Raw genomic sequence first — 27,773 nt, forward strand, 5'->3', positions numbered from 1 at the left:
TTCAGGAAATCATAGACCGACAATGATTTTTTTCTTTGAGGTGTGTTCAAATCTACTAGTGAAATCCAAAGACGTCATCATGTATATATTAGTAGAATTAATTCAGACATATGTGAAAATCTTTTAAGTAATTTTGAAATGTAAACAAGATTGAAATGATTTTTCCAGGTCTTTCCTTTCTGAATATCAGTCTGCCAGACCGTTTCTCCCCCAGGCTTTTATAAAATAATCCTCTGTAACCATTGTGACAGCAGTATACAGCACTCATTATAATATACCTAACCTATTATATATTGCAGTGAATAAAATTGCCTTGATAGCTAGCCGTTCTTTACAAAATTACTTCTATGGGTTGGGGGCAGAAGTCTGAATTCCATCTGTGTAGTCATCACTCAAGGAACAAATCTATGTTTCTTGTCCTTTCATTGAAGTATTATCCCCACTTCTGCCTTTCGCGAGATATACTGCCAAGAAAGTAAGTTCCTTGAGAGAAAAGACTTGTCTGTCTTGTTCACTCTTGTATCCCCTGGGCCTAAAACAATGCCAAGTGTCCAATAAAGATTAGTTAAATAAATTTTTTTCAAGAGAAGGAAGTCACCTTTGTACTAAGAACAGTCCCTGCTCTTCCCCAGTACCCCAGACACACACGCACGCACATCCCGGTGACTGCCACATTTCTTATGCCTCCATATCGATCAAACGTCCTCTGCTTGTGGGTCCCCTACTGCCATGCTCTTAATAGGTAGGAAATATTCTTCAGCTCAGTATTTCTGTTTCAACCGTAACCTAACTTTTTACACTTGCATGATTTTATCTTTATTAGCTTATTTGAGATATAATTTACTTAATAAAAATTCACCGATTTAAAGTGTACAATTCAATGAATGCTGACAAACATATGCAGTTGTGTAATTGCCCCTAGGTCATAGTCAAGAACATTTTCATCACCCCAAGACGTTCCCTTGTGCCACTTTGTGCTCCTTCCCATTCCTTCCCCATCCCCAGCCTCTGGCAGCTTCGGATCTCTCTGTCACTAAATTTGGTCTTTTCTAGATTTACATAGAAATGTAATCACAACAGTATGTAGTCTTTGGTGTCTGGCTTCTTTCACTAGCATGACACATTTGAGATTCATCTGTGACATTGTTGTTTATCCGTAGTTTGTTCCTTTTGATGGCAAGTCGTAGCCGTGAGGGAGTCTGGACGCTTGACTCAGGCAGGCTGGCTCCAGGTCCTGTGCTTTTAACCAGTATGTTATGATGTTTTTCAGTCCATATAATTTTTTTAAAAGATTTTCTTTATATATTTGACAGAGTGAGAGGGAGATAGAGAGAGAGAGAGAACACAAGCAGTGGGAGCGGGAGAGGGAGAGGGAGAAGCAGGCTCCTCGGTGAGCCGGGAGCCCGACGCAGGACTCCATCCTAGACCCTGGGATCCTGACCTGAGCTGGCAGATGCTTAACCCACTGAGCCATCCAGGCGCCCAGTCCATATAATCTTCTTAACAATCCTCTCTGATAATGCTGTTCTCTTACTCAAAAATCTTCAGCAACTCCTCATTCTAAACAAATGTGTTTCCTAGTCCATATTCTGGTTCTTAAATTCTCTGCCCTGTGGTCCCCATCTGTGCCACTTTAATTCTTGTTCCCTGCATTTCCCCCTCCTGACTTTCCCATTTTCTACCACACTGAGCCTGTTTGTCATTCTACCAGTAGATGCCCTCTAACTGATGTTATTCCTTCTGCCTGTTAGAATGTCTTTGCCCTCCATCTTCACCTCTTGAAATCATACCCTGTTAAGTTACAGAGTACAAGTTCCTTTCCCCATGAACCTACTTCCTTCCCTCAAACTGATGTGATGTGAGTGCCATCATACTTTCTATCACTCTTATAGACCTATTGCATTGTCACTTACGTGATTCATTCTTACGTTTTAAATCTCTCCCACTAAAGGGTCTCTGAAACCAGTGACTGCATCTTATCATTGTGCATATTTTTGTCACTTTATGCTCATGCTGAACGGACAGACATCACCATCTATATTTAAAAGAAGCCAGCTTGTACCTGTCTTGCAGACTAGATATTTTTTCAGTGTTTTGTATTGTGTCTTACCCATAAAAGGTACTCAGTGCATATTTGTTGATTAATGAATCTTCCTTGAATCTGTGCCCAGCTCTTTCTTCTGCTCTTGGGTACATGTGGGAAAGCAGGTTGGCTGATGACTCATATGATGTAATAAAGATTGTCTGTCTAGTTAAGGCTCCATTCCCAGTGCCTTGCAGAGTGCCTGATAAATATTTGTTGAGAAGAGACATTTATTCGTTGTGTTCTTTGGTCAAGGCGCAGAGCACATTAGCAAATATAGACTGATGAGCCAGTTAAACATCTCCTGTCCTTGGTTAAAATGGTTGTAACAGCATTAGACTGTTTTACCTTCTTAATGTCTAAATTCTAGTTGTCTACGGTTCTTTTCACTTCTTCCTTTGAAATGTCTTTCAGATTTGTCCCTTTTCCTCTCTGTGGCAGTGATACTGGTTTCCTTCATTCCCTGTGCTTCCTGCGTTCCCTGTCCAGTCTTTGCCTTTGCTGTGTTCCTGCCATACTTGCTTCTCCCTCCGTTTGCCTTGGGCAATGCCTTCCCAGCTTGCAGCCTCCGTATCTCAATCTGATCATCATTCTTTCAGAGAGCTTTTCCTGACCACCTCCCATACCTTCATCCCTCCCACGCCCCACGCCACCTTTACGAGACTGTCATAGCTCTCAGAGCTCCCCACACCTTTTTTAGGAGATGCTTCACAGCTTCAATTTTACACTTGTTTGTGTCGTTACTCTCCTCATGTCTCTGTTTCATCACCAGACTCTGGACTGTGTGAGGGCAGGAAACATGTCTGTTATGCTTACCATTGTCTGGCCATAGTAGACTCAATATATATTTGTGGGATAGGTGGATATATGGGACGTATGGCTGGGTGAATGGACAGATATCACTGCCACTCCTCTGTTACGGACTTCTGGTTTGTTTCCAGACTGCACGGCCTTCCCCTTCCCGTTGGATCCTCATTGCTTATTCTCAGTTCCATCAACGTGTTCTTTCTAAAGGACCACACTCATGATTTAATGCCCCACACCTCACTCACTTGCCGTAACTAACATCACATCTAAACAGATCAAATCGAAATTCGCCTGGTCTCCCAGGCCCTTTCATTTTCATTACCTGACTTCATTCACTTCATCCTACTTCCTTTCTCAGAGCTTCCTCAAATGTCACCTGTGTGCCTGTTCATCCAGTCACCCCACTGTCTCTGCTTCTACCACACTTAGTCCCATCTCGGGGTTTTGGTCAAACTAATTTTACAGCTTACAGGGTCTTCCTCTTCCTTTACTTTATCTGGATTCTTCCCTTTGTACACTGCGACTCAAGCATATCTAGTCAGGGTCTCTCAGATGCTGAGAGAAGTCTAGGTCAGTTCCTCTGTTTTTGTAGCTTCTATTTAATCATTTGTTTAATATTAAGAAATGCCAAACCAGGATTATGAAAGGAGGCATTTATTCTACATGTTGGATATTCACCATTGCTCTCTCTACTCTTCTCCAGCCTACTCTGCTCTGCAGGAGGCTGGCCTTTATGGGAGCCGTCCCTAGACTCCCTTGCTCTTTGCCTTCCAGTTGGCTCTAGTCGGTGGGAGGAACTGACAGAAGACTGGAAAGCAGAAAGGTGAGGTCCGGGAATTTATTTCTTTGGCTCTTTCTCTGTTGGGCTGTGGGATGACAGTGACAGCGTTTCTCTCCCTCTGCCATAGCTCTTATTATCTCTTATGGCTAAAGCAGTTTCTGATTTTGACAACTAGTCCTCTTCTTGCCTCCTGTGTCTTTAAGTGGTAACAGCTTGCTACTTTGTAAATCTCTGGAGTGTTTCAACACTTACATGCTTCCTTTAACCTGGCCCACAGCTTTGTTCTTGCTTCCTTGGTTAACATTTTCCTCAGTTGTCCCCTTTGTTTTGCCTTCTGTTTCGTAAAGGAAACTTGACTGATATGTTTTAATGTTTAATTTAGCAAATGAATACTTTTATTATAGAAATGGTACAGTGCCATTCACAAGAAAATGACAAGATTTGTAAGATATGTTAAGTCTGTGAATTACAAGTTGTGGACAAGTTGAAACTTGTAAGATAAATGCCATCTTTTTTCAGTCTTGTCTGTCTGTCTGTCTCTCGCTCCCTGCATAATCTTGCTAGAAGAAAAGGCCCTCTGAATGTTAGGCCCAGCCAGATGGCCCTCCTCCTTGCCCCTGGTCTGGTCCTATTAGGATCAAGTCATCACTTGTGAGGCTCCCCCTTCTCTGGACTCTCCTATAACTCTTCTAGCCCTTAACAGTAAGCTTAACACTTCACTCTTCCTAAGGGTAGGCTTTGTCTTCTTCACTAGATTTTGAAGTTTCTTTTTTCTTTTTTTTAAAGATTTTATTTATTTATTCGACAGAGATAGAGACAGCCAGCGAGAGAGGGAACACAAGCAGGGGGAGTGGGAGAGGAAGAAGCAGGCTCATAGCGGAAGAGCCTGTTGTGGGGCTCGATCCCATAATGCCGGGATCACGCCCTGAGCCGAAGGCAGACGCTTAACCGCAGTGCCACCCAGGTGCCCCAATTTTGAAGTTTCTGAAGAAAGAGAATTGTTATCTATTTTTATGTGCCAGGATCAAAATATATATGGAATCAAGATACGTTTATTGTTCAGTTTGCTGGTTATTATATTGATAGGTTGGTAGCGAAGATTCCCAAGGACAAACTATATCTTTTTTATATTTTAAACATTTTCAATGGAAAGCTTCTAATATTCACAAAATTAAAAAGGCTTGTATAATGTATAATGAACCCCCACTCATGGTCAGGCTTCTTTTATCTGTAGCCCCTACTTCATTCCTCCCCCAACATACACATGGAATTATTTTGAGGCGTCTACTAGACATCATTTCCTTTCACAATATTTCAATGAGTATTTTCCAAATAAGACCTTTGTTTTTAAAGACAAGCACGATTACCATTATATCACCAAATAGCTAGTCAATGTCAAGTTTCTCTGTTATATTTTTTAAATGTTGGTTGGTTTGCATCAGGATCCAAACATACCCCACATGGTAAATCTTGTCGATATGTCTCCTTTATAAGGACTTTTGAGATTCCTTTTGTCTCTTTTTTCCCTTGTAATTTATTTGTGAAGAAAACAGTATTTGTCCTAAGAGTTTTCTGTATTCTAGGTTTTGCTGATTGCATCACTAGAGTGTCATGTAACATGTACCTCTGTCCCTTATATTTCCTGTATTAGTACATCTAAAGGCTTGATCGAATTGAGAGTTTTTAGCAAGAAATTTTCATAGGTGATGTTAAATTAAACCAATAGGCAACATAGAATGTCTGATTATCTCTCTTCTTATGATGTAAATCCCTGTGATTAAATTAAGAATTGGGAAGTTGACTGACCCATTATAAAGTTTCCTATCAGCTTTTCACCTATTGGTTTTAGCAGCCATGAATATTTATCATTGCCTAGATTCATTACAAGTTGCAAATGATGAGTATTCTAATTATGTCATTTCTTCCAAATTTGTCAATGGAAATACTTTTGTAAAAAGAAACTTTCCTCCAGGGAGACTCTTGTGCATGATGGTGGGAACGTAAATTGGTACAACAACTGTGGAAAACAGTATGGAGATTCCTTAAAAAATTAAAATAGAAATGCCATATGATCCAGTAATTCCACTACTGGTTATTTACCCAAAGAAAATGAAAGCACTAATTTGAAAAGATACAGGCACCCCTAAACCTATTGTAACATTTTTTTACATTAGGCTATGCAAACAACCAAAGTGTCCATTGATGAATAAAAAAGATACACACACACACACACACACACACTAGAATATTACTCAGCCCTAAAAAATAATGAGATCTTGCCATTTGAGACAACATGATGGATGGGACTAGAGGGTATTATGCTAAGTGAAGTAAGACAGAGAAAGATAAATACCATATCATTTCACTTATATGTGGAATCCAAAATACAAAGCAAGCAAACAGGCTTTTAAATACAAAGAACAAACTGGTGGTTGCCAGAGGTGAGGGAGGAGGAGCGAAATAGATAAAGGAGATGAAGAGGTACAAATTTCCAGTTTAAAATAAGTAAGTCATGGGGCACCAGGGTGGCTCAGTCAGTTAAGCACCTGCCTTCGGCTCAGGTCATGATCCCAGGGTCGTGCAATTGAGCCCCGCATCTGGCTCCCTGCTAAGGGGGGAGTTTGCTTCTCTCTCTCCCTCTGCCCCTCCTCCTGCTCTTGCTCGCTCTCTCTCTCTCAAAGAACTTAATTTTTAAAAAAATAAGTAAAATTAAAAAATGAAGCTGATTTTAAAATATTGAATTTACTCTTTCATTTAGAATTAGGCATTTCCCTAATTTCCAAGCTGGCTTAAAGAATGACACCAATACTGAATGAAGTGCAGTTATTTATGTTTATAATGTAAAATGAACTGGTGCCAAGTAAAAATATATCTGGAAAATGGACATTTGCTGTTTCTACAGCTATTTGGTTCATTATAACAATAACTCCATTAACTATATGACAAGTATCCACCCCTGGGAGTTGAGACACAAAGAGAAGACAACCTTTGTAGAGTCATTCCTTTTCTTGAATAATTAATACTGTCTTTCAATGGAAGTTGGAAAATTACAGTGGGATAAATTTGGTTTGATAGTCTTTAAAAAAAAACATAAATAAAATCCTTAAAGGAAAAAGTGACTCAATGCTCTGGAGCTATTTTTGTAGGAACAGGCCCGTTATGAAAGGTTATTAGTCATGTAGTTTAAAAAAATTCAACAAATGAATTCAACCAACATTCACTATATACCCGGTTCTTATGCCAAGTGGTCTTTGGGAATACAAACAAGAATAAATCAAGTCTTCAGCCTTTAAAACACAATCTAATAACAAGAGACAGACTAGCAAACAAGGAGCTTTGTTCTAACTGCCTAATGTTGAAACAGAGATGTTTATGATGTGCAGAGGAAAAACAAAGAGCATTCCGAAGAATATTTTTATATTTGATTTTATAGTTCCTCTTAGAAGTTCGAGACAAAGGATGCAGATCTGTTGTAATGTTTTCTTTATGAGTTGAAATCTAAGGAAAATGAATAGGCTGCAAAATCACTGTGAGGGAGGTGAAGAGAGACAGAATGACTTTGCCCTTGATCATTATGGTTAAATATATGACTTCATCATTAAACATAAGTACCCCATGCCTGCGGTACCACTTCTTTTGAAGAAAAAAGCATTTTTTTCAGAAGGCGCAGTTGTCTTTTCTTAAACTCAGGATGAAACTGGCTTTCCATCTCTTATTTCCCTGAAGATCATCAGGTTTGCCAAACTGGGAATTTGGCGTTTTATCCGCTCTTCCATTCTTGGTCCCTAAATCTTAGTGTATTTTGGCATCTAGTTAAGAGATTCAGCAGAAAATGTCTAATTGAGTATATATTTAGTTGACATAATTATTTGACTAGACAAGAAGACAAAGATTTCAAAAATTCTGAACATCACAGATCAATACATTGAAACGGACCCAGTTGCCCAAAGATTATCTACCACTGGTTAAATTTAGAATTATGAGGGTTTTGGTTTTTGTTCTCAGGAATATTCTGTCAGGACCTATTGGTTGCCTACTCTGCGAGCATTTTTCTTCCTCTCTTTTTTGACCTTCCCTAGCCCAGAAAGTGACTCTTGATTAGACTAAGCCAGTCATGGTAATTCCTTTACCCTTAATATGATTGGTTTAGAGAACGCATGTGGTACAGTTCTGGCCATTTAGATGTGAAGGCAATTCTGCTGTAAGCAAGTGCTTCTGGGAAAGCTTCACTCTTGAAATGGAACTGAAGGAAGAGACTTTCCCTCTGTTGTCCTTTGGGAATTAGTTTCTGGGACGATGATACTGGAAGCTGCTGCAACCATCCTGTAATAATGACGAAAGAATCCTACCGATGAGAGGCAATATACCGAATACGATAAAACTGATAGATGGAAAGAACCAAAGTCCTTGATGACATCACACCACACATATGTGAGAGACTGCATCTCTGTGTAAGCCATTTTGAGTTGTTCTTCTGCAATGTGCAACCAGATGTCCTCTTTGTGTCATAAACATGTTCTTAAGCCTCTTATATATGACAGAAGGTAGGTATTTGATTAATATGGTCTTTGTGGTAATTCCTGGTATGTGCTCAATTCATGAGAAGGAGAAAAAGGACTGTTTTTGATGAACGCTTTCATAGCCCTAACCATGCATTGCCATTTTGCTTTTTTGAAATGTTTGTACCAATTTTAAGTACCACAATCAATGAAATAAGAAGTCAGTCATCTTGCAGGTCAAGAAATTCTGTTAATCATTGCCATGAGTACATAACTGTACTTGAGCCTTACAAGATTACTTACATGTTTTACATGTCTTCCAGAGGAAATTTGTCAGGCCATGGTATACCATACCGATTCCAGTTACTAATGCTAAATAGTAAAAGTACAAATAATAAACTGATACATTAATTTACAAATTGTTCTTTGCTTATGTGTGTAGCAGAGTCACAATTCATACACTGCTCTTCAGGAATGCAAAGAAAATAAAGATTTTACTTTTTAAAAAACTGATCTAATTTAGCTTCTAAGCTCCTGACCCTCTGAATAGTAAGGGAAGGAAATCTTAAAAGTATCTTTGGAGGGTATCACACTCCCTTTGGGTTCAGTCTTCCCAACTTTTGATTAGGCTTTTTCCTTTCCGCCTTCCTTTTTTATTTGTCAGGATAATATCTGGGTCTATGAAAAGGACTGGTCTTATATGAATAGCCTTGGGCAGTGGAAAGGGCTTCAAATGAAGGGAATTCTTGGGCTCAGTTCTCTTCATTGGTATCAACTCTGACATCTCATGTGTGACTATGAAATTAACTTCCTCTTGGCCAGAGACTTCCTTTCATTTCCTCCGCCTTCTGCTATGCCTGTTCTCTCTCTTTCATAGCCAGCAGTAGCCCTGCCTCCTTCTTTGGAGCCATAATAACAGAATGGCTTCTGGGGAACCAAATGTGATTTATTTGGGGGAGAAATGTGACTACAAGAGTTTTATATTTTCACAATATTCAACTCATTACAAATATATAATACCGAAGACTTAGATTTTTGCCCAGAACTGTAACATTTTTACAAGTATGCTGAAGTCTGTTGGACTATTACTAAAAAGTTGCCTATTTTAATATTGTAATATTTGTACTTCTCTAATTATTTTATGTATGAAGTATGCACTTTTATAGTATATCATCTCATGAGTCCTTAATCCATGACAAGAAATTAGAATCAGTGTGTGCCAAAGGGGTAAATCACGCATTCAGATTGCTGGGTTTTGTTCACACCACTAGTCTATGGAGTAGAAGTAGTTTCTTGGTTGGAAATCAGCAAGCATGCATAGAGATTCATTACTTGGTGGTTCTATACTCTGCTGAACTTCTATAATACCAGTATTGCTTCAAATAATTTTCCTTATATTGTTTTATTTTGAATATTTGGAGGTTTTATTTTAAGCTGACTTATTGACCCGTCATTTTTCTTCAGGCTGCTTTGATTTTTGTTGCTGTTGTTATTTTTTTTCCTTTCTTTTCTTTTTTTTAAAGTTGATTTTATTATTTTTTTTAGTAATCTCTACACCCAATGTGGGGCTTAAACCCACAACCCTAAGATCAAGAGTTGCATGCTCTTCTGACTGAGCCAGCCAGGTGCCCCTATTTGTTTTTTCATTTTCCTTTTCACTGATGTTCTTTCCTGTTTCCCAAGTCGGCACAGGCCCTGTGACCATCACCGAAAGAGCTGGTGGGAGAACTTTGTGGTGACTCTGCCGTGTACTGTTGCTGCAGGCATTTCTTTATTGGGAGGCAGCGTAGATGGCCAACACTGGAGAGTCTGTGGGGAATTTGGATTGTGAGTGTGGTGGAAGCTTCACATAGCCCTGAGAAGACCCTGAGTCATGGGGCCAGAGTATCCAGAGTCATAGTCCTTGCAGGAGGAGCTACCAGGAGGAACTGGGTCCCTTAAAATAAGTTAAAAGTATTAACACACAAAAAAAGTAGATGTCCAAATGTTAGTATTGAATTGTAGGCATCCCTGTGAGAACACTGCTAACATGTGGGTTTTAACTAGAGACATTGTCAACTACTTCCTCCTTGAAACATTCCCTTTTTTCAGCTTCTGGATATAACTCTCCTGGTTTTTCTCTGACCTCGGCGGCTGCTCTTTCTTTGGCCAGCCACTCAACGGCTCAGCAACTTGTTTTTTCTGTTCTCTACTCTACCAAAAGAGCTTCCTCCACACCCACTGCCCAGTTACCACCGAACTTATATGTGGCATAAATTTACATTTCTAGGCCTTTCCTCTAAAAGGAACTTTGACCGAACTTCCCATTTGATATTTACTTATAGATTTTTCAAAAGCTTTTTAAGTACAGTTGTCCAATGACAAATCCATTTTCTTCAAACCTGGTCTTCTTGTGTTTTAGGTCTTGACTGCTACCTGTGCATTCAGTTATGCACACCAGAAATCTAGGAATCATCCTTGATATTGCCTCCTTCCCTTTCATTCGAGTCCACTCCCTAGTTCATGTCTATTTTACCATTTATTTATGATTTATTCATTGATTTGAGAGAGAGAGAGCAAGCGCTTGAGCAGGGGCAGGGGCTGGGGCAGAGGGAGAGGGAGACAAGCAGACTCCCACTGAGTGGGGAGCCAGATGCGGGGCTGGATCCCAGCACCCTGATATCATGACCTGAGCCGAAATCAAGAGTCGAACGCTTAACCAGCTACACCACCCACACGTCCCTATTTTACCTTTTAAATATCTCTAAAATCTGTTCTCTTTTCTCCTTCTTTAGTGCCAACACCCAGTTTCAAGCTAATATCACTTTTCTGAATAACTACCTGGCCCTTTTACTCACCTCTCTGATTTGAACCTCCATGTCAGTTTCCTCACAAAAAATGTCATTGTTTTCCTGTTGCTCTCAAGAAAAACAAAAGATGGGCATCTGGCTGGCTCATTTGGAAGAGTGTGGAACTCTTGATCTTGGGATTGTGAGTTTGAGCCCCATGTTGGGTGTAGAGATTCCAAAAATAAATTAATAAATGTAAGAAGAAAAAAGAAAAAATAAAATAACCAGAGTCCTTAACATGGACCACAAGGTCTAACAGTGTGTGCCCATATCTCCTTTTCCAGTCCAATTTAACTTGTTTTGCCTGTCTGTATGCACTGACTTTTGTTTTCTCAGTCACATCAAATTCTCTCCAATTATAGGACCTTTGAAAATACTATTTCCTATGTCTAAAACTTTGCTAATCCTCCTTCATCTATGTCATTTCCCCTGAATTCCTGGCTCTTATAGCAACCTTTACTTCTCCCATGTATTATTTAAACTAGCAAAAATTTGACTTTTATTTGTGTGATTATTTGTCTGCTCTGCTGGCAGACTGCAAGCTTTGTGAGAACAGAAACTATGTATACTTTTGCTCACAGTTTTATGGGAGCTGCCCAACAAATACGTTTGTTGAATGAGTGAATGGATAGGTGGAAGAACAGATTTCTACGCAGACATTAAAAGAGATTTAAAGGTGGGCAATGAAATGACTATGACAAGGCATAAGGGAACAGCCCCAGAAAGAACAGAAATTGTGTAGACCACTTTGTTTTCTGATGGTTCATTTTAAATTTCAAGAGAGTAGAATGCAACTCAGGTAGTGAAGTAATTGACAGAGCTGTTCGAGTCCAGAGCTTCTCTTCCATGACACCATATTGTCCTAGAATCAAATGTAAGCAACTTAGCATAGAAATGTGGCGTTTGGAGGTAGGGACTGTGGGACCCTCTCTGTTCTGAAGTACCTCCAAACAGATTTGAGATAGTCATTTTCCAATCTGCTGCTAAAAGAGAGGAACATGGGTGTGACTAGGGAATGTTGGCACAAGGTTCAGAAAGCTTTCATTTGGGGGAGACTTGATGAAAAGCATAAACCACTGGCGTAAGCTTGGGAAAGGTAAGTAGTAGAGGTCATCAGCAACCCCTGTTGAGAGCAGTAGTTTCCTCTCACATAACTTCCCCAGAATCAAGAATCCAAGGAGGATCCCACCACTGTCACCACCTGTTGTGGCTTGGGCGTTAATTATAGACTGTTATTAGTATGTGCCTTTCTGTTTTCTCTTAAATGAAAGTGTGTGAAAGCGCTAAGACAGATGTTCACTCACCAAAATATTTTTTCCTTCCTCATTTGCTCGTACAGATTTGTCATTCCCAAAGAGGAGCCCTTGCCAGGAAGTAGCTTCCACTTGAGCTACTTGGCATTAAGAATCTTGTCATCATCAGCCACAGTGTGATTATAGTTTAAAAATGCAAATGGGATTCTGGGATGAATCAGCTGAAGGATAAAATTCATATGAAAAAGTGGTGCTGTATAAAACCCTAATTAGGCAGCATCTATAGTACAGGTTTCACTTCGGCCTTTCTTAAATTGTCAGTTTTTTGCTACCAAAGGAAGAAGGTACATATAAAATTCAGCAAATATGTATAGAGCTCCCAGTGTGTGCCAGATGTTATTCTAAATACTTAGGATGCAAGACAGACATCATTCAAGAAGATGACATTCTCGATTGGGCTAAACATCCAAAACGTTGGTGGGCCTGGAACTTATAGCTTAATGCTTAGGACAAGAGTAGAACGTTTTGGAGAATACTTTCTTTTAGTCAATTTGAGATTATTTTTTAACATAAAACCTTCACTATGACTATTTATTCCAGAGGTTAATGAATATAAACATAAAAAGACACATTTTTTAGTATATGTTAAAGGAAAGACAACAGCAAAGGGAAAATTAGGTTAGAGTATATACAAGGGGAGACTTTAAGGGATTTTATCTGTAAGTAAGTATCTTAAGTTCTCATTTTAGAGAGGTAGACTTGGTTCTTTTTGAAATTAAAAAGTTTTTTTTATTCCTCATCTTCTCCCAGCTTTGCAACATAAATATATATTGCTGAAGACGTTTAATAGCCTGTTAACGCTTTTTAATATAGAATGCAACATCTGAAATAGAAAGTCTTCCTTAAGGTTTTTCTTGATTCTTTTATTTTCTCCAGATTTTTATTTAAATTCCAATTAGTGAACATGCAATATAATATTGGTTTCTGGTGTAGAATTTAGTGATTCATCACTTACATACAATACCTGGTGCCCTCCTTAATCCCCTATCACCATTTAGCCCATTCCCCGCCAGCCTCGGCTCCAGTAACCCTCAGTTTCTTCTCTGTAGTTAAGAGTCTGGTTCTTGGTTCGCCCGGAGAGGTAGACTCTTCCAACCTGAGTTTTGCTCCAGGAAAGCATTTGTGTTGTGCTCTAATTTTCCTTTGCTTTAGCTTTCTTTTATACTAGGTTGATGTTAAAAATACAGACTACTGTGTCAGTTTAAGTTTACTAAGCATGCATTAAAATCACTTTGGGATATAGCAATTTGATTCCATTTTCAAACTGGATCAATTGAAAGAAGATTTTGAAAAACAATTTTCCAATTGCCTCCTTCCTCTCCTAACTAAGATCCTTGTCAGAGACGCCTCATCATTTTCTGAGCCTTTGCTTTGTTGGACTGCCATCACTACCATCAGTGCCTGAGGTTTCCACTAGTTCTTTGCAGAACTCAAGTTATTTAAACCCGAAGTGAGAGGGCACCTGGGTGGCTCAGTCGGTTAAGCATCTGCCTCCGCTCAGGTCATAATCCCGGGGTCCTGGGATGGAGTCCCAGGTCCAGCCCTGCGTGGAACCCCAAGTTGTGCCCTGCTCAGCAGGGAGTCTGCCCCTCTCTCTCCCTCTGCCCCTGCTCCCTCTCCCCGCCCCCATGCTCACTCTCTCTTGCTTTCTCTATCTCAAGTAAATAAATAAAACCTTAAAAAAAATACATAAACCCAAAGTGAGTACAGTATGAAAATGAAGGGCTTTTTAGAGCCTCCACAGTTTGTCTGGATTGGATTTAAACTGTGCATGACCTCGGTTGGTAAAGAGGTTACTACTTGCTTCACAAGCAACGACTTGAAGGCTCAAAGTCACAGTCACCACCATGAGATGGTTTCACTGCTCTGGTTGTTTAACAAGGAGTGGCTGAGAAAAGTTACCAGAGACCACGCCATACACAATATAATGTCTCTATGGGTTGTGGCGTATTCACAGAGAACAACCATTGATTTGCAAACAGCCGCAGAAATAACCATACCCGGGTGAAACTAGGTCATATTGTCTGTTTGTATGCCTATTTGTGCCACCACCTTGGAGAATCTCCTTAAGAAAGATCGTCTGCAGGGATCTGTAAGTCCAAACAATATAAGGGCAGTGAGAATATTATCTAATCAGGATCAAATCGTAGTGTTCCGCACTAGAATCTGAATGGTACCTCTAGTTTCCCAAAACAAAAATTACTGTTTTTTTGTGAACAGATGGTTTTGTTTGTTCCATATTAATTTAAATAAGCAGTTGATTTTATTAACTGCTTATTCTGTAGAAACCACTGCATCTCTGTTTCACAAACAACTAAATCAAAATAAAGAACACTTTTTAAATAATGTAAGTAAGGTGTTACTGAACCCTATTGTCTGCACAAGAACTCTTGGTTTAAAGTGGGTAGTAATAGGGGCGCCTGGCTGTCTCTGGCTCAGGTCATGATCTTGGGGTCCTAGAATCGAGCTCCACGTTGGGCTCCCTTGCTCAGTGGGGAGTCTGCTTTTCCCTCTCCCTCTCCCCCTCCCCCCTGCTCATGCATGATCTCTCTCTCAAATAAATAAATGAAATCTTTTAAAAAATGGGTAATAATAGGATATAACAGGAGTTCTTAGCAATAAGCACTTTTCTTTCATTTCTAGCATACTTCTTTTGTCGGAAAAATGTGCTTTTCTTGGATAGTTCCCAGTAGCAGCAGTAAAGAGGCATCAGCAATATCATATCCCTCTTGATTCAGATTTGGCTGATGTGCCATAACAGAGAGCACTGGGAAGCATGGCTGTGTAGATTCACATTACTTCTCCCTTCTTGTACGTCTGAGCCTTATGTTAGCAGTTTGAATCCGCAGTATTTTACAGACAGTCCCCTGGCGCCAAGCTCACATACTGTGTTCTTCCCACAGAGAGAAAAAGAGGATTCATGATGATGATGTATGAAAAATTGTGAAAGGTTGTACTGGTAGTTTGGGTTGAATTATGGAAGCATCCTCTCTGGGACAGTGTGTTCAAATGAAGAAACTATTACAATGGGCAGTAAGATGCTGTGTTTGTGTCTTCAGAATGTGTTAGAGAGAAACACTGATCTGAGTTATGTATATGCTTTCAAATAGCTTTACTCTGTAGAAACAAAATAATGGCACAATTAAATCGCTGTGGTTCTAGTCTAGTTCTTTGCAGTTTGTCAACAAGCTTTCGTGAGATACTCTCGGATGCTATTGAAAATTTAGGGGACTTGGGCTTAAACTTCTTGTTAAATTTTATGTGTCTTGGATTCCTTTATTTCTCCCCTTAATGAAGTAAACAACTAAAGTTGTGCCTAGGAACTGATATTTACTTTTCAGATATTAGAGAGATTTGAAAAACAACCTTTTAATAGCTATCTTCACATTGTGGACAGAGAAGTGTTTTAATGAACTGGGTTCAAATTCCATTTCATCAGTTTTGAGAATTTTGTTTAATCACAAAGTTACTTACCTGTTTGAACTTCAGTTTTACACCTTTAAAACAGTGTCTGTAACACCTACCTGGCAGTGTTATCATGGAAAATAACAAAGATGGAAAACTTCTAGAATAAAGTAGGAGGCTCAATAAATGTTTTCCCTTTGACAAGGTATCATATGGTAAATATTGATCGTATGTTTAAATCAGTTGAATTTTTTTGTGTTGTTGACAAAGCGTGCGGGGTTATTTATCTGATCAGGGTACTGTTAGATAGTGGTTATCCTGCAAAAAAGTAAAGCATAACTGGTTACTTGTTCCTATCAGTGATATAATGGTATTACTCTGAGAAATATATTGTCCCAGTTTTCTTAAAATTGTTGTCTCAGAAGGCTTTGTTTTTTTAAAAAAAGAGTTTCTCGGTAGCAGGGTTGCTAGTAGTTAACTATGTGATTACATGTTATTATAGCCTTAAATTCTTATATTGACTACTGCTTACAGCATGAAGTTTAAATTTAAGGTAACTATTCCTTCTTGGTGACCTGCTATAGAAGTTAACCTATATTGATGAAACAGTATTTTGTAATCACCTAAATAATCTTTCTTTCCTTGTGTTGTAATGAGTTCGTAATCGTTAGGCAAAGGCTATTGTCTGATCCATTCTTCTGCAAATTACCTATCTTATAAAAAAATGTTATTCATTTACTTATGAAGAGCCTTACATTTAATTTTAAAATATAGGATTTAGTCTTATAGAGAAAAAGAGGTATGAAGGTTCAAAGGACTCTCCAGAATCACATTTAACTAGATTAAAATGGCAAGAAACTAGATTAATGGCAAGAAAGTGGCAGGAAAGACACGTAGTTATCTCTAGTCATCTTGAAGGTGTAAACCTGAGGACTTCTAATCCTTATTCTGACACTAACTACCTGAGTGGCCTTACGTAGATCAATAACCTTTCTGTGAATCAGTTTCTATTTCTGTAAAAAAAAAAAAAAAAAAGATGCGGTGCCTGTTAGTCCTAGTCACAGAGAAGAAAATGAAGTAACACAAAAATCGGGCTTACTCAGACTGAGCCAGCCCAAGGGAGACAAGAACTTGGCCCTGAGTCATCTTTAAGATACGGCTTCTCCAATTAAACCCTGGAAATGACCTTCCTTACAGAGATCTTGAGCTCTCAACTTAATTTTAGGAACCAAACTGTATTACCAGGATACTATACAACAAAAGCACTGACATCTTTTACACTCGCAGAGAAAAGAATAAATGACTTTTTGTTATTCTCTGTTCTGTTGAACTGGTCTTCAGAGCTTCCAGCCGAAGGCTAATTATTGATTTGATACACATGGTATTTTTTAGTGTGCTCATTTTTAGAAAAAAAAGTTTTACCTTCTTTTCTTCCAACAGAATTATTCTTTATCTTGAAAAATGGGGCATAAGTAAAATCGTAAATCAGAGTACGATGGGGCATGGGACACCACTGATGCACTGGGTAATACAGACGTTGCTCTCCCAAAATGTTTTACCAAATGCTATTTATTCTGTAGAGGATCTCTCTCTTCTCTTCTTCATTTTTTTTTTTCAACTGGCTTCAACAGAACAGAAAAGAAACCATTGAAATCTGAATATATTCTTGTTATCAGAGAAGTTATAAGCCAAGAAATAAAAATTGATAGAAGGAAGATATTCCCAAATTATTCTGTCCTTTTAAATTGTGCAGCTGCTGATAAGAATAAGAATTCCAATATGGATCTGATCAATTCTGAGAATAATAGTAGTTTCCTTTATTCTGTATATGGAACCATTATTGTTCCTAGTTGTTTATTTTTAATCAAAAGAACCAACTTTGTGAATTTGATATATGTATTTAGTCCTGTAACTTAACTACTCCAAAAGTAGCTTGAAGTGGTTTAGAATAAAATGAAAGAGGAAATAGAACCAAAAACTCTAAGTCCAAATATGAAAGAACTTTGGTTTGATGTGCATTTAATTGCAACCTTTAATGCTTTCTTACTGTAAATATGGGCTTAGCTACTTTAAATTGACTTTTGTTTTTATATTTCCTGTTAAGTCATTAATTGTTCATATTGCTTTGAATGATCTGCAATACATTAGTCAGACTACCTCTGTTTCGATTCCAGCTCCCACACTTGTTAGTGTCAAAAGGTAAATCAGGTGGACATGAGTTAAAGTGGTAAAGACAGATTTTCTTCAAAAACAACCATTATAATAGTGAAGGAGGTCCAGTGTGAACCAAAGTCAACTCTGCCAAAACAAAGGACAGAAGACCTTTGAAGTCTGGGGATGCTAAGGGAAAAGCACTGAGGGGTCTTAGGGGGATTGGTCCCTGTGACTGGGCCGTCTGGGTTTGTTCATTGGCACCTATCTAGAGGAAAAACAAGCTTCTCGTATCTATAGGACAGGAAGCAGTGATGTAAGTTAGAGCAAGGCTCCACTGGCTGAGAACCAGAGCAGAATTGTCTCATTGAATGTGAGAAGACAGTTCTGGGTTATAGAAGATTTACATCTTAAAGAGGCAGAGCAAAGATTTATAATCACCAGCTTTCTAAAGAAACTGCGCTAAGAGGGGATTCAGGAGCCTACCCTCCTATTGCCAGGTTTTGACTAGAACAAACAGAAAAGTTACTTAGCCTCTGTTTGCCTCAGTTTCCTCATATGTAAAATGGGGAGAATAATAGTATTATATCACAAAGCTGTGCTTTGAGGATTAAAGAAGTTAATACTATAGAGTGTTTAGAACAGTGTTGGCACATAGTAAGTTCTCAGTAAACGTTAGTTATTATTCTTACTATCTGTAAAGTGGAGTTCATAATAGTATCTATCTACCATGTTTGATTGTTTTAGTTATTAAATGATATAATACGTGGAGAACTAAGCCTGGCACATAATAAACATTTCAGTAACTGTTGGCTTGGCAATAGTAATAGTAGCAACAGCGCCTGTAGTAGCCATGAATAGCTTCCAGTCCTGAATTCCTCATAGCTTGGGAGGGCCAAATAGAAAAGAATCTTAAACTTACTATTTTTTATGTTAGAATGGAGTTTTGTGACACTAGTAATTCCAAGATTGTAAAATTATTTATGAACAATCTTGTACATGATTATAAGATCTTTAATCCTTATTTTGCCATTATATTCTCGGGTTTTGGATACACAGTCCCCACCTCTGTCATTTACGTAGCTTAACCTCCTTGCTGTGCAGTCTTCAACATTTCCCAGCATATTTCCTTCTTAGCAAAATAAAGGTAAATCTAAATAATTATAAAGCCTTTTAAGAAACAAAACAGTTGGCTCAATTGAGAGAAAAAGTGGCATATATAAACGTAGTAATGAAGACTGAATCTTATTTTTCTAAACTTTTTTCAAAGTTTAAGATGCAGATTTGAGGTATATTTGAATTTCCACCCAACAAAGCATTTTTAAAAGTGGTATAAATTTAACTATTTTTCAGTGCTAACCAGTAGGTTTAGTGATACGCAGATGATCTCTACCCGTGTTTGTGGAGTCTCTTGATTCCAGCACTGTACGGTATTAATCCATGAAGTATGAATTATTAAATGAGTTTAGTCTATACTTGTAATGGGTATATTATCGACCACGGCACATACTTCACTGCCTAGGGTCTTCCACTAGGGAAGTGGAATGCATAGATCAACAGAAGCTCATTCTTTTTAAATTGCAGTTTTTATCACTAAAAATTCTTAATGTTAATAAATTTGATGGTGGAAAAAAGTGGCCATTTAGATAAGAGACTAGTTGCTGGAAAAGAAAGGAGTCAAGTTAACTTGAGTTAATGTTGATTTCTTCAATGTTCTACATAAAAATATTGAAGTATGGGAGAACGACCGAATATTATATTTTAAGACCAACTCTTATTCATTGTACTTCTCAAATTTAATATTTGAGCAGTTGTAAAGTGATTCAGGAAATTAAATATTTAATTATGCATATAGCGAAGATGGTCAACACGAACTCCTACCACTTTAAAGTCAAGTGCATTAAAGTGTTTCACTTTTTATAGAAGCGTCTAAAATGTTGCCTTTCAACTGTGACAGTACTAGAAATATCACTCATGATAACTGCTCTTATAAATAGGATTTGAAGTCAGTTAGGAAAGAGTTCTAGAAAAATGTTTGAAGTACCTATGTTCTAGACTTGGCCCTTCCATTAACTTGGTCACACCCAGTCGGCAGGCAACTTCACCTCACTGGGCCAGTAGTTCTTTTTCAGTCATAGAGCCCATGCTTTTACTGGTTTTTTTTTTTTTTTCTTCTTCTTCTTCTTTACTAGCAGCAGATTAATTCAGATTTTGTATCTTTCTCTCTCAAACAGTCTGATACATACTTCTGCATGTCCGTGCGTTTGCCAGTGGATGAGGAAGCCTTCGTGAGTAAGTATGAATTGGACGGTGTGCCGGGATGGGTGGTCAAAGGGAGGGCAGCTATTTGAAATCGGTGAAAGGTTCTCTTTCATGGTTATGAGCATATTAATCTTTTACTGTCAGTTTCTAAAATGCATTTATCATGCCTAATGCAGAAACAAACTAGAGAGAGCCACTCAGAGACGAGATTACAAACTGTATCTGGAGAGATTCATGAGTAATAGTAGTTAAGGAGTTGCATGCAGATGTCGATGGTTGCCAATACCATGCGGTCCCATTTGTATAGTATTGGCTTTCTGTCTGTGGCTGGATGCTTAATTCCACTCCACTCAACAGACTGTTTATTTACCTGCTGGTTCATGCTATAAATCGACTGTACTTAGACTCAACATCAGGGAATTTAAGATTTTACCTGTCAGACAGTAGATGGATAGAAAGGAAGGAAGGAGAGATTGAGAGAAGGAAAGAAGGGAAGGAGGGAGAGAGGGGGAAAGGAAGGAACATTAGTCCTCTTGTTTGTAATATAGACTAAGAGGACTCATAAATGGCAGGTCCTTCCCCGGCTGAGGCTTTAAATCAGATAGGAAAAGGGACAAAATGCCATCTGTTTTCATCTAGGTTGTTTTAATTGAAATATCCTATGACAGACTTTTAACTGTGTAGGGAGGAGGTGTGATTGGCAGATTATTCATGGATTTGTTCTTTTTCTCCCTCTGCTTTACTTTTCTGGTTTGAGATGTTGATTTTGGAGAGAAAGTAATGGTAATGAGAGTTGTGCTTTGGTCCCATGAAACTAATCTTCAAGTGGGCTGTCTGAAAAGGCTATTATGTGAATTATAAAATGTGTACAGTCGCCTCAGGGCCATCTGAGGATGAATTTTCATGAGGTTGTTCCCACAGGAATATACATTATAGACCTGAAAAGCTAGCCCAATGTGCATTTTTTTTCCCCACACTTTGGTGGCAATTCCAACAGAAAATACAACTTATAACAGCACTCTCAAAATGTGTTCTCATAGTTAATTCCTAAGAATGAAAGTCAGACCTAGTGTGTTGCCTGAGCGTCCTTACTTTGTATAATAATTGAATACTACCAAGACAAAAAAAGTAGAAAGGACAGTGCTCCCAGATCCTGACCTCTAAAGACAGAGAATAACTTAGATTTCTAATTGTCGTGCCTTGCATAATGCTAAATGTGATTTAGGATACAAATTCATCATTAAAATATCAACAGTAAAGCTTTCCTAAATTTCATATCCACATTTTTGGCAGCCTAGGAGAAAATAATATTTACTCACTGAAAGGCGTTTTTACATAAAGTCTTTTTTCTTTACTGATTTTATATTTTCTTTCCAAGTTCCAAGAGAGTCTTGGTTGCTCCTGTTTCACATTTGCTTAGAAGAGAAGGCCAGTCTCCATACCTGTATAAATATGATAGCCATGTTTCACAGCAACATTACGGGTCTCACATTAATAGGTTACTGATTTGTTTCTGGATGGTGGTGGTATATGATTTCAGAGCTGGTGACTCTAAGGACTATAAATATATATCCTGGAATGCGTTATTGCTTTCCTAATATAAATGTGTTTACTTTCACATAAATTAAAATTGAAAAGTACAAGTGAATATATTCAGTCAAGGAAAATATTCATAGGAAACTCATAAAGGGCTACATTAGAACTAGGGTACTAAATGTTTCTGCATTTTCTTAGGCACGTCCCTTCAAAGAGTAAATTATTCCCAGTTCTAAGATTAAAGGAGTTTGTAAGATTAATAATTATTTTCAGTATCTTTTTCATTTTCTTTATGACCTGGAGGATTGCATGGATACTAAAGATTTTGTCACTTGTTCAAATCCTTTGATGTACTAGCCCCAGGCGATTTGTGGTTACCATTATCTTGCATAATCCAGCAACCATAGGTGTTTAGGTGTAAAGAAATTAGAACTGGAAAATTCCAAACCAAAGAGAAATACCGAACAATCATTTATATAAGGGAATAAGTAAGGGGAAGTTTGCGTGTATTGTCTCATTAATTCTTAGGACAACCCTGAAGGTAGTCCCATCGTATAGTTAGAGAAACAAAGACAAGAACATCTCTTTCTTTGATTTAATCAAATGGTGGGATGTTAGTTTATATAGAATCCTTGCTCATACAATCAGCTCATTACCACCTATTTACTAAGGGCCTACTAAGACACTAAGATTCTTCTAGAGCTAAGCATACGTAAGCCATTTTATAGAAGAGGAAACAGACGGTCAGAGAGATCAAGGAACACGTCCAAGCTTTTTACTAGCTATGTGTTCCCCTACCTGTATGCTGTCAAAATCATAACAGATTTGGATGTGAGGATAGTGAATCAAGGAAGAAATGAAAGCAGTTATGAAATGGGTACAGCAGTAGCACATCTCCGTCTTCCTCACATCAAATACAATTATTCTTTCATTCCTTTATCTTCACTCCCTGATAGGAACAGAGTTTTGCCAAAAAGACAAGTAAACCTCAAACCATCTTACAAGATGGAACCCAGTACACATGAAGACTGAAGATTTGCAGAAGGAAAAGGGTTTGGATGCATAGGTTGTATGTTGTGAAGGTGGTCATATGTAGCTTTTCCAGATTCCCAAAGTGGAAGTTTTGCTAGTGGTAACCAGGGCTTTGCCATGAATGAAAAATGTGGGTTGTCCCAAATTCTAGGTCTAAGATTAGATATGGTTGAGAATGAGGACTTCTAAAGCCTTTAATACATTATTTCTTTTCTTAAGACATTCATCAGTGTTATACTTTCTGCTTTCATCATCTGTGCCTCTTCAGTTTTTGAATGCCAGTGGGATATGTGCAACTGGATGTGGTGGGGACTCAATATCATTTGCTTCATACATGAGTGAACACTAAACAGGTGTTTGCTTGACCATTTTTAAAGCAATATATCATATAGTGGACAATTTACCTTTTTGCCTTTAATTATACTCTTATTTGAACATAAAGGAGTAATTCTTTTTTAAGAAAAGCCACTTATTCATAAATTTGGCAGACTTAAAACATTCTGCTCTGTGCCTGTTATTGGGCAAGGCAATGGGGATGTGAGGTATGATACAAATTTAAAGAAATTATAGCCTGGCAGAATTCTAGAAGACAAGACTACAAATATTATGACATCTGAAAAGTACTTTCTCCTTTGGCTTTTCAAATTTCTAAAGAAAATCACAAAAGGCAGAGTACAATTCAGATTGCTTATTAGGACCAAAACAAACTCTCTTGATGGTGTTAAAAGCCAGAATTGCATTTGAATAGTTTATAGTTTTGGCTTTCTGCTTGTGTGACTAGCTATGTAATTCATTTTAGATAAACATACTTCTTCATTTTGAGACGATACCATCACAGTTGTCATAGAATTTATATGTGCATATGCATGTCATATTTACGTATGAGCATACACAACATCTCTGATGCATTTATGTGTCTCTACTGAATTATTAAATGTGAATTAAAATTGTTGTTTGGGGAAATACCATAATGAAGATAAATATAATTTTTCTGCTTTGAACAAAATCATAGCTTTCCCTAGAGCATTGCTTTTGTTTATTGTTTTAATAAGAAATCACAGATTGGAATGGTGAAGGTATGATAAAATCTGCATTTGACCACTGAACTGTGATGCTGTCTAAAAGGTGTTTTACAGACACTCAGAGGAATTGACTCTGACAGCAGCCCACTCAGCCAAGAAATTTGACTGTCATCTTCATCCACTTGCTTTCCCTCACATGGATGACCAGTAAATAAATGTGTCTTTTCCTTAGTGAATGATGGCAGGTCCCTATCTATCAAATTGCACTATACAAATGAGATAGAAGCCATTGAATTTAGAAATAGATGAAATTAATCTAGTGATTCATTGCTCTTCGTTTTCTTGGGCTTCTCTCTTGAATGTAGAACAAGGTCTACTGCAGAACAGCACAGTTAGACTTGAGTATTTCCACACATGACCTTTCCTATACAAAGCACATGTCCAGGTGCTACCGTGTTACTTCAGATAATGCAGGAACAACCTAATTTTGACCATGCTTATGGGTCGTTACATGAAGTCATTACATGACTATAAAGACCAAGGTCTGGCAGGATACAGTGCTCAGATAATCACATGTTATGGCATGACAGCAGTCAGCGGAAAGGTGTGGGTGTGTGTGTGTGTTTGTACGTGCGTGTGAGTCTCCACCCCCGTGCAGTCACTCTGTCACCTTTCTGCTTCCAGTTAATTGACTGCATAACCTTTCCTTTCTGTCTTCACCCAGGATTTTCCTCAACATGAAAAATGTAGGCTGTCTCTCCACAAGACCATCGGGTGACTTCCCACAAGCACCCGTGGAAGCTTTTCTAGTTTCTGAGTGAAAGTTGCTTGGAGAGATAGCACAAATGAGAGCTACACGTATAGGTCCCTGATGAGCAGGGGAGTCCTGATTCGCTTGGTCATCATCAGGAAGGAGAGGCTGTTGCTGTCCGCCTTGTGTCAGAGTATTTCTAGGATGCCCTCTATGGTTTGGTCCCCCAAATACCACATTTCCAACACAGTGACCCCTAATAACCCCCAGGGTTTTGTTTGTTTGTTTGTTTGTTTTGTTTTTTCAGGTGATGAAACAAAGGGAGAGGGAGGGGTAGGAACCACCTCGTTATGTTTTATAAAGCTGAGAGTTAGGAGTGTCTTCAGTTACATACGTCTGGAGATCACCAGAAAGTAACTGACGCGCAGACGGTGCTGTTTCACTGCAGTGATGTCAGAATGCCACCCCCCCCCCCAATGCTCCCAGGAAAATGGCCAATTCAGAAAGCCCAGGTTTGTGTCAGATTTGATGCGTGAATGCCCTTCATTAGCCAGGGGTTCCTGGCATTTTGACAGCTATTTGGAAATAGTGGTTTCCGCTCTTTCAGTAGGGCCGACGTCAGGGGCCAGCTCTAAATAGGTGAGTGTGAGCTGTTCTAGTCAGACCAAACATTCCTGTGAGAGACAGAGAGGATTTTCTTTGCATCTGGGAAGGTGGTCCATTTGGATCCGCAGAGGGGAGGAGACTATTCCAGCGGCCAACGGTATGACCGATGAAGGAGCACACTGGGCTCAAGAATGAGCCTCAGCACACCCGGCCGCATGGCCGCACACGAGTTACCAGCCTGTCTGTCCTCAAGGCTCAGCTGCTTGAGGGGAAAGGACCAGACTCCTCGGGTCATTGTGAGAGTGAGGGAGCCTGGCGTGGGGCGAGCCCTCGGTGAACGTCAGCGGTTCGGGATGGTTGTTAAGTGCAGAGGGCTGCCTGCCCAGAGTGCAGAGTGGTGCAGGCAGCTGTCATGTGGCAAACTTGGTGCGCCAGGAGACTGGTCAGCACTGCGCACGGCTGAAAAGGTGAGAAGGGGCAGTGGGTTTCTCTCTGCAGGAAATTAATAGGGGACTACCACGGGGATGACATCACAAATACAAGGCTTAATGAAGCTTATGCTATTTTATCTTGCACAGCCTGGCTGATAAAGTCTATTTATTGATTATGTAGTTGGTTCTGACATATACCAAACAGTTCCATTTCAAAAGGTCTATCATCCAGAAGTTTAATTCTTTTTTGTGCTTGAATTCCTGTATTTGGAGACAAGGATTGTTTCATTTTAAATTTGTGTTCCACTTAAAGGCTTGTTCAGGGGTCTTATTTCTTGGTTAATTTGGCAACAGCAGCTTCAAGTCCTCATAAACCATGTTAAGGACTCTTTCTGAAGTGCACATCGTTGTCCAAGCTAGCGAGAATTAATGACGATTTCTCTATTAAACTTTCTGATTAAAGATGTTCAAGCAAAAGGTCTTTATTTTAGTGTAGAATTGCTTTATGGTTATGCAGGAAGCTGGCAGAAGATAACATAATATGCAAAGGCTGTGGGTTTTTAACATGCTGCTAAATGGGCTTTGCCGCTGTGGGCTTTACATGAGTCTGAACCCTCTGACCCCACTGCACGACGAAGAACATTAAGGGTGATCAGATCCTACACTTACATGACAATTCAGAGCATTATCTTCAGTTTCTGTGAGTGGATTTTGAAGTACAGTCTTCATTTTGGGGGAAACAAAGAAATGTTTACGGATCTGATATTAAGATCTGGGACCTGTCTTTTTTTTTTTTTTAATGATAACAACTCTTTTACATTCTTTTTTTTTTTTTTAATAATGATTTTTTATTATATTATGTTAGTCACCATACAGTACATCCCCGGTTTTCGATGTAAGGCTCGATGATTCATTAGTTGTGTATAACACCCAGTGCACCATGCAATATGTGCCCTCCTTACTCTTTTACATTCTTATGTCTTAAACGTGACATCTCTCTAGTTTCTTAATCTTGAATTTGGGTGAAAGCACTAGCAGTAGTAGAATACGGACACCGCACAGACGTAACCATAAGCACCGGGGGCTTAACTGATGTGCCAGCTTCAGACCTCGGCCTTAAAATGACATGAGGTGATTTTTTTTTTTTTAAATGTTTTTTTTTTTTTTAAGATTTTATTTATTTATTCGACAGAGATAGAGACAGCCAGCGAGAGAGGGAACACAAGCAGGGGGAGTGGGAGAGGAAGAAGCAGGCTCACAGCGGAGGAGCCTGATGTGGGGCTCGATCCCATAACGCCAGGATCACGACCTGAGCCGAAGGCAGGCGCTTAACCACTGTGCCACCCAGGCGCCCCGACATGAGGTGATTTTGATGGACAACCAATTTTACCCCCCAAAAAACTTTTTTTATAAATTTATTTTAAAAGAACCTTTGTTTGGGACACCTGGATCGCTCAGTCGGTTAAGCGTCTGCCTTCAGCTCAGGTCATGATCCCATGGTCCTGGGATCGAGTCCCCCATCAGGCTCCCTGCTCAGTGGAGAGTCTGCTTCTCCCTCTGCCTGCCGCTTCCCCTGCTTGTGCTCTCTCTCTCATTGAACACACAAATAAATAAATAAAATCTTAAAAAAATATAAAATACCATCTTTGAGTGTGAGGTAATGACCTTCCAACTTAAATAAATGAAAGAAAGAAAAAAAGAAAGAAAGAAAGAGAAAGAAAGAAACTTTGTTTTTACTGTTTGCCCTGTACATTTAAGAGGGCAATATAATCCAGGCTAACTAAGATGAGGTAATTAAACTCTAAGCATACTTCTGTAATATGTAGTCAGTCACTAAAAACGTTGACTGGGGTCAGAATCACCTGGGATTCACCTGTGAAACTTTTCACATGTACACTCGCCTGGAATGACCTCTCAGATTTAAATGAGATACTGAATGAGGAAGGGCTAGGACTGATCCAGTATAGACCCTGAGCATCTTTATTTTTAATAAGTGGCGTAGCATAAATCTAATGCACAGCACTGGATAAAAAGTACCATTGACAAAAGTTGTTTAATAATATGTAAAAATATCCACAGCATAGGAAATAAACCGTTTACTATGTACAATATGATTCCACTGGGAGGAAAAAAGGAAACAAAGTCAACAATACTGATCCCTAATGATATATATGGACAATAATTCTAGAATGCCTAAGTTCCGAAGATCCAAATTTGCATTTACAAGTCAGTTCTTTTTTATCTGATAGATTAATTATCCAGGGTC

The 27,773-nt window shown here is 38.8% G+C and overlaps 1 protein-coding gene across 50 annotated transcripts in view; it reads left to right on the forward strand.

The window, feature by feature from the left end:
• PAM (peptidylglycine alpha-amidating monooxygenase) overlaps window positions 1-27,773 on the forward strand; it is a 271,170-nt gene that overhangs the window by 134,524 nt on the left and 108,873 nt on the right. For all 50 annotated transcript variants that reach the window (XM_048221066.2, XM_048221085.2, XM_048221072.2 and 47 more), the window contains one exon: window positions 20,102-20,159. In XM_048221066.2, coding sequence (XP_048077023.1) covers window positions 20,102-20,159 — 58 coding nt within the window. The remainder of the gene's footprint in view (window positions 1-20,101; window positions 20,160-27,773) is intronic.

The sequence above is a fragment of the Ursus arctos genome, unplaced genomic scaffold (assembly GCF_023065955.2).
Source record: "Ursus arctos isolate Adak ecotype North America unplaced genomic scaffold, UrsArc2.0 scaffold_5, whole genome shotgun sequence".
Lineage (NCBI taxonomy): Eukaryota > Metazoa > Chordata > Mammalia > Carnivora > Ursidae > Ursus > Ursus arctos.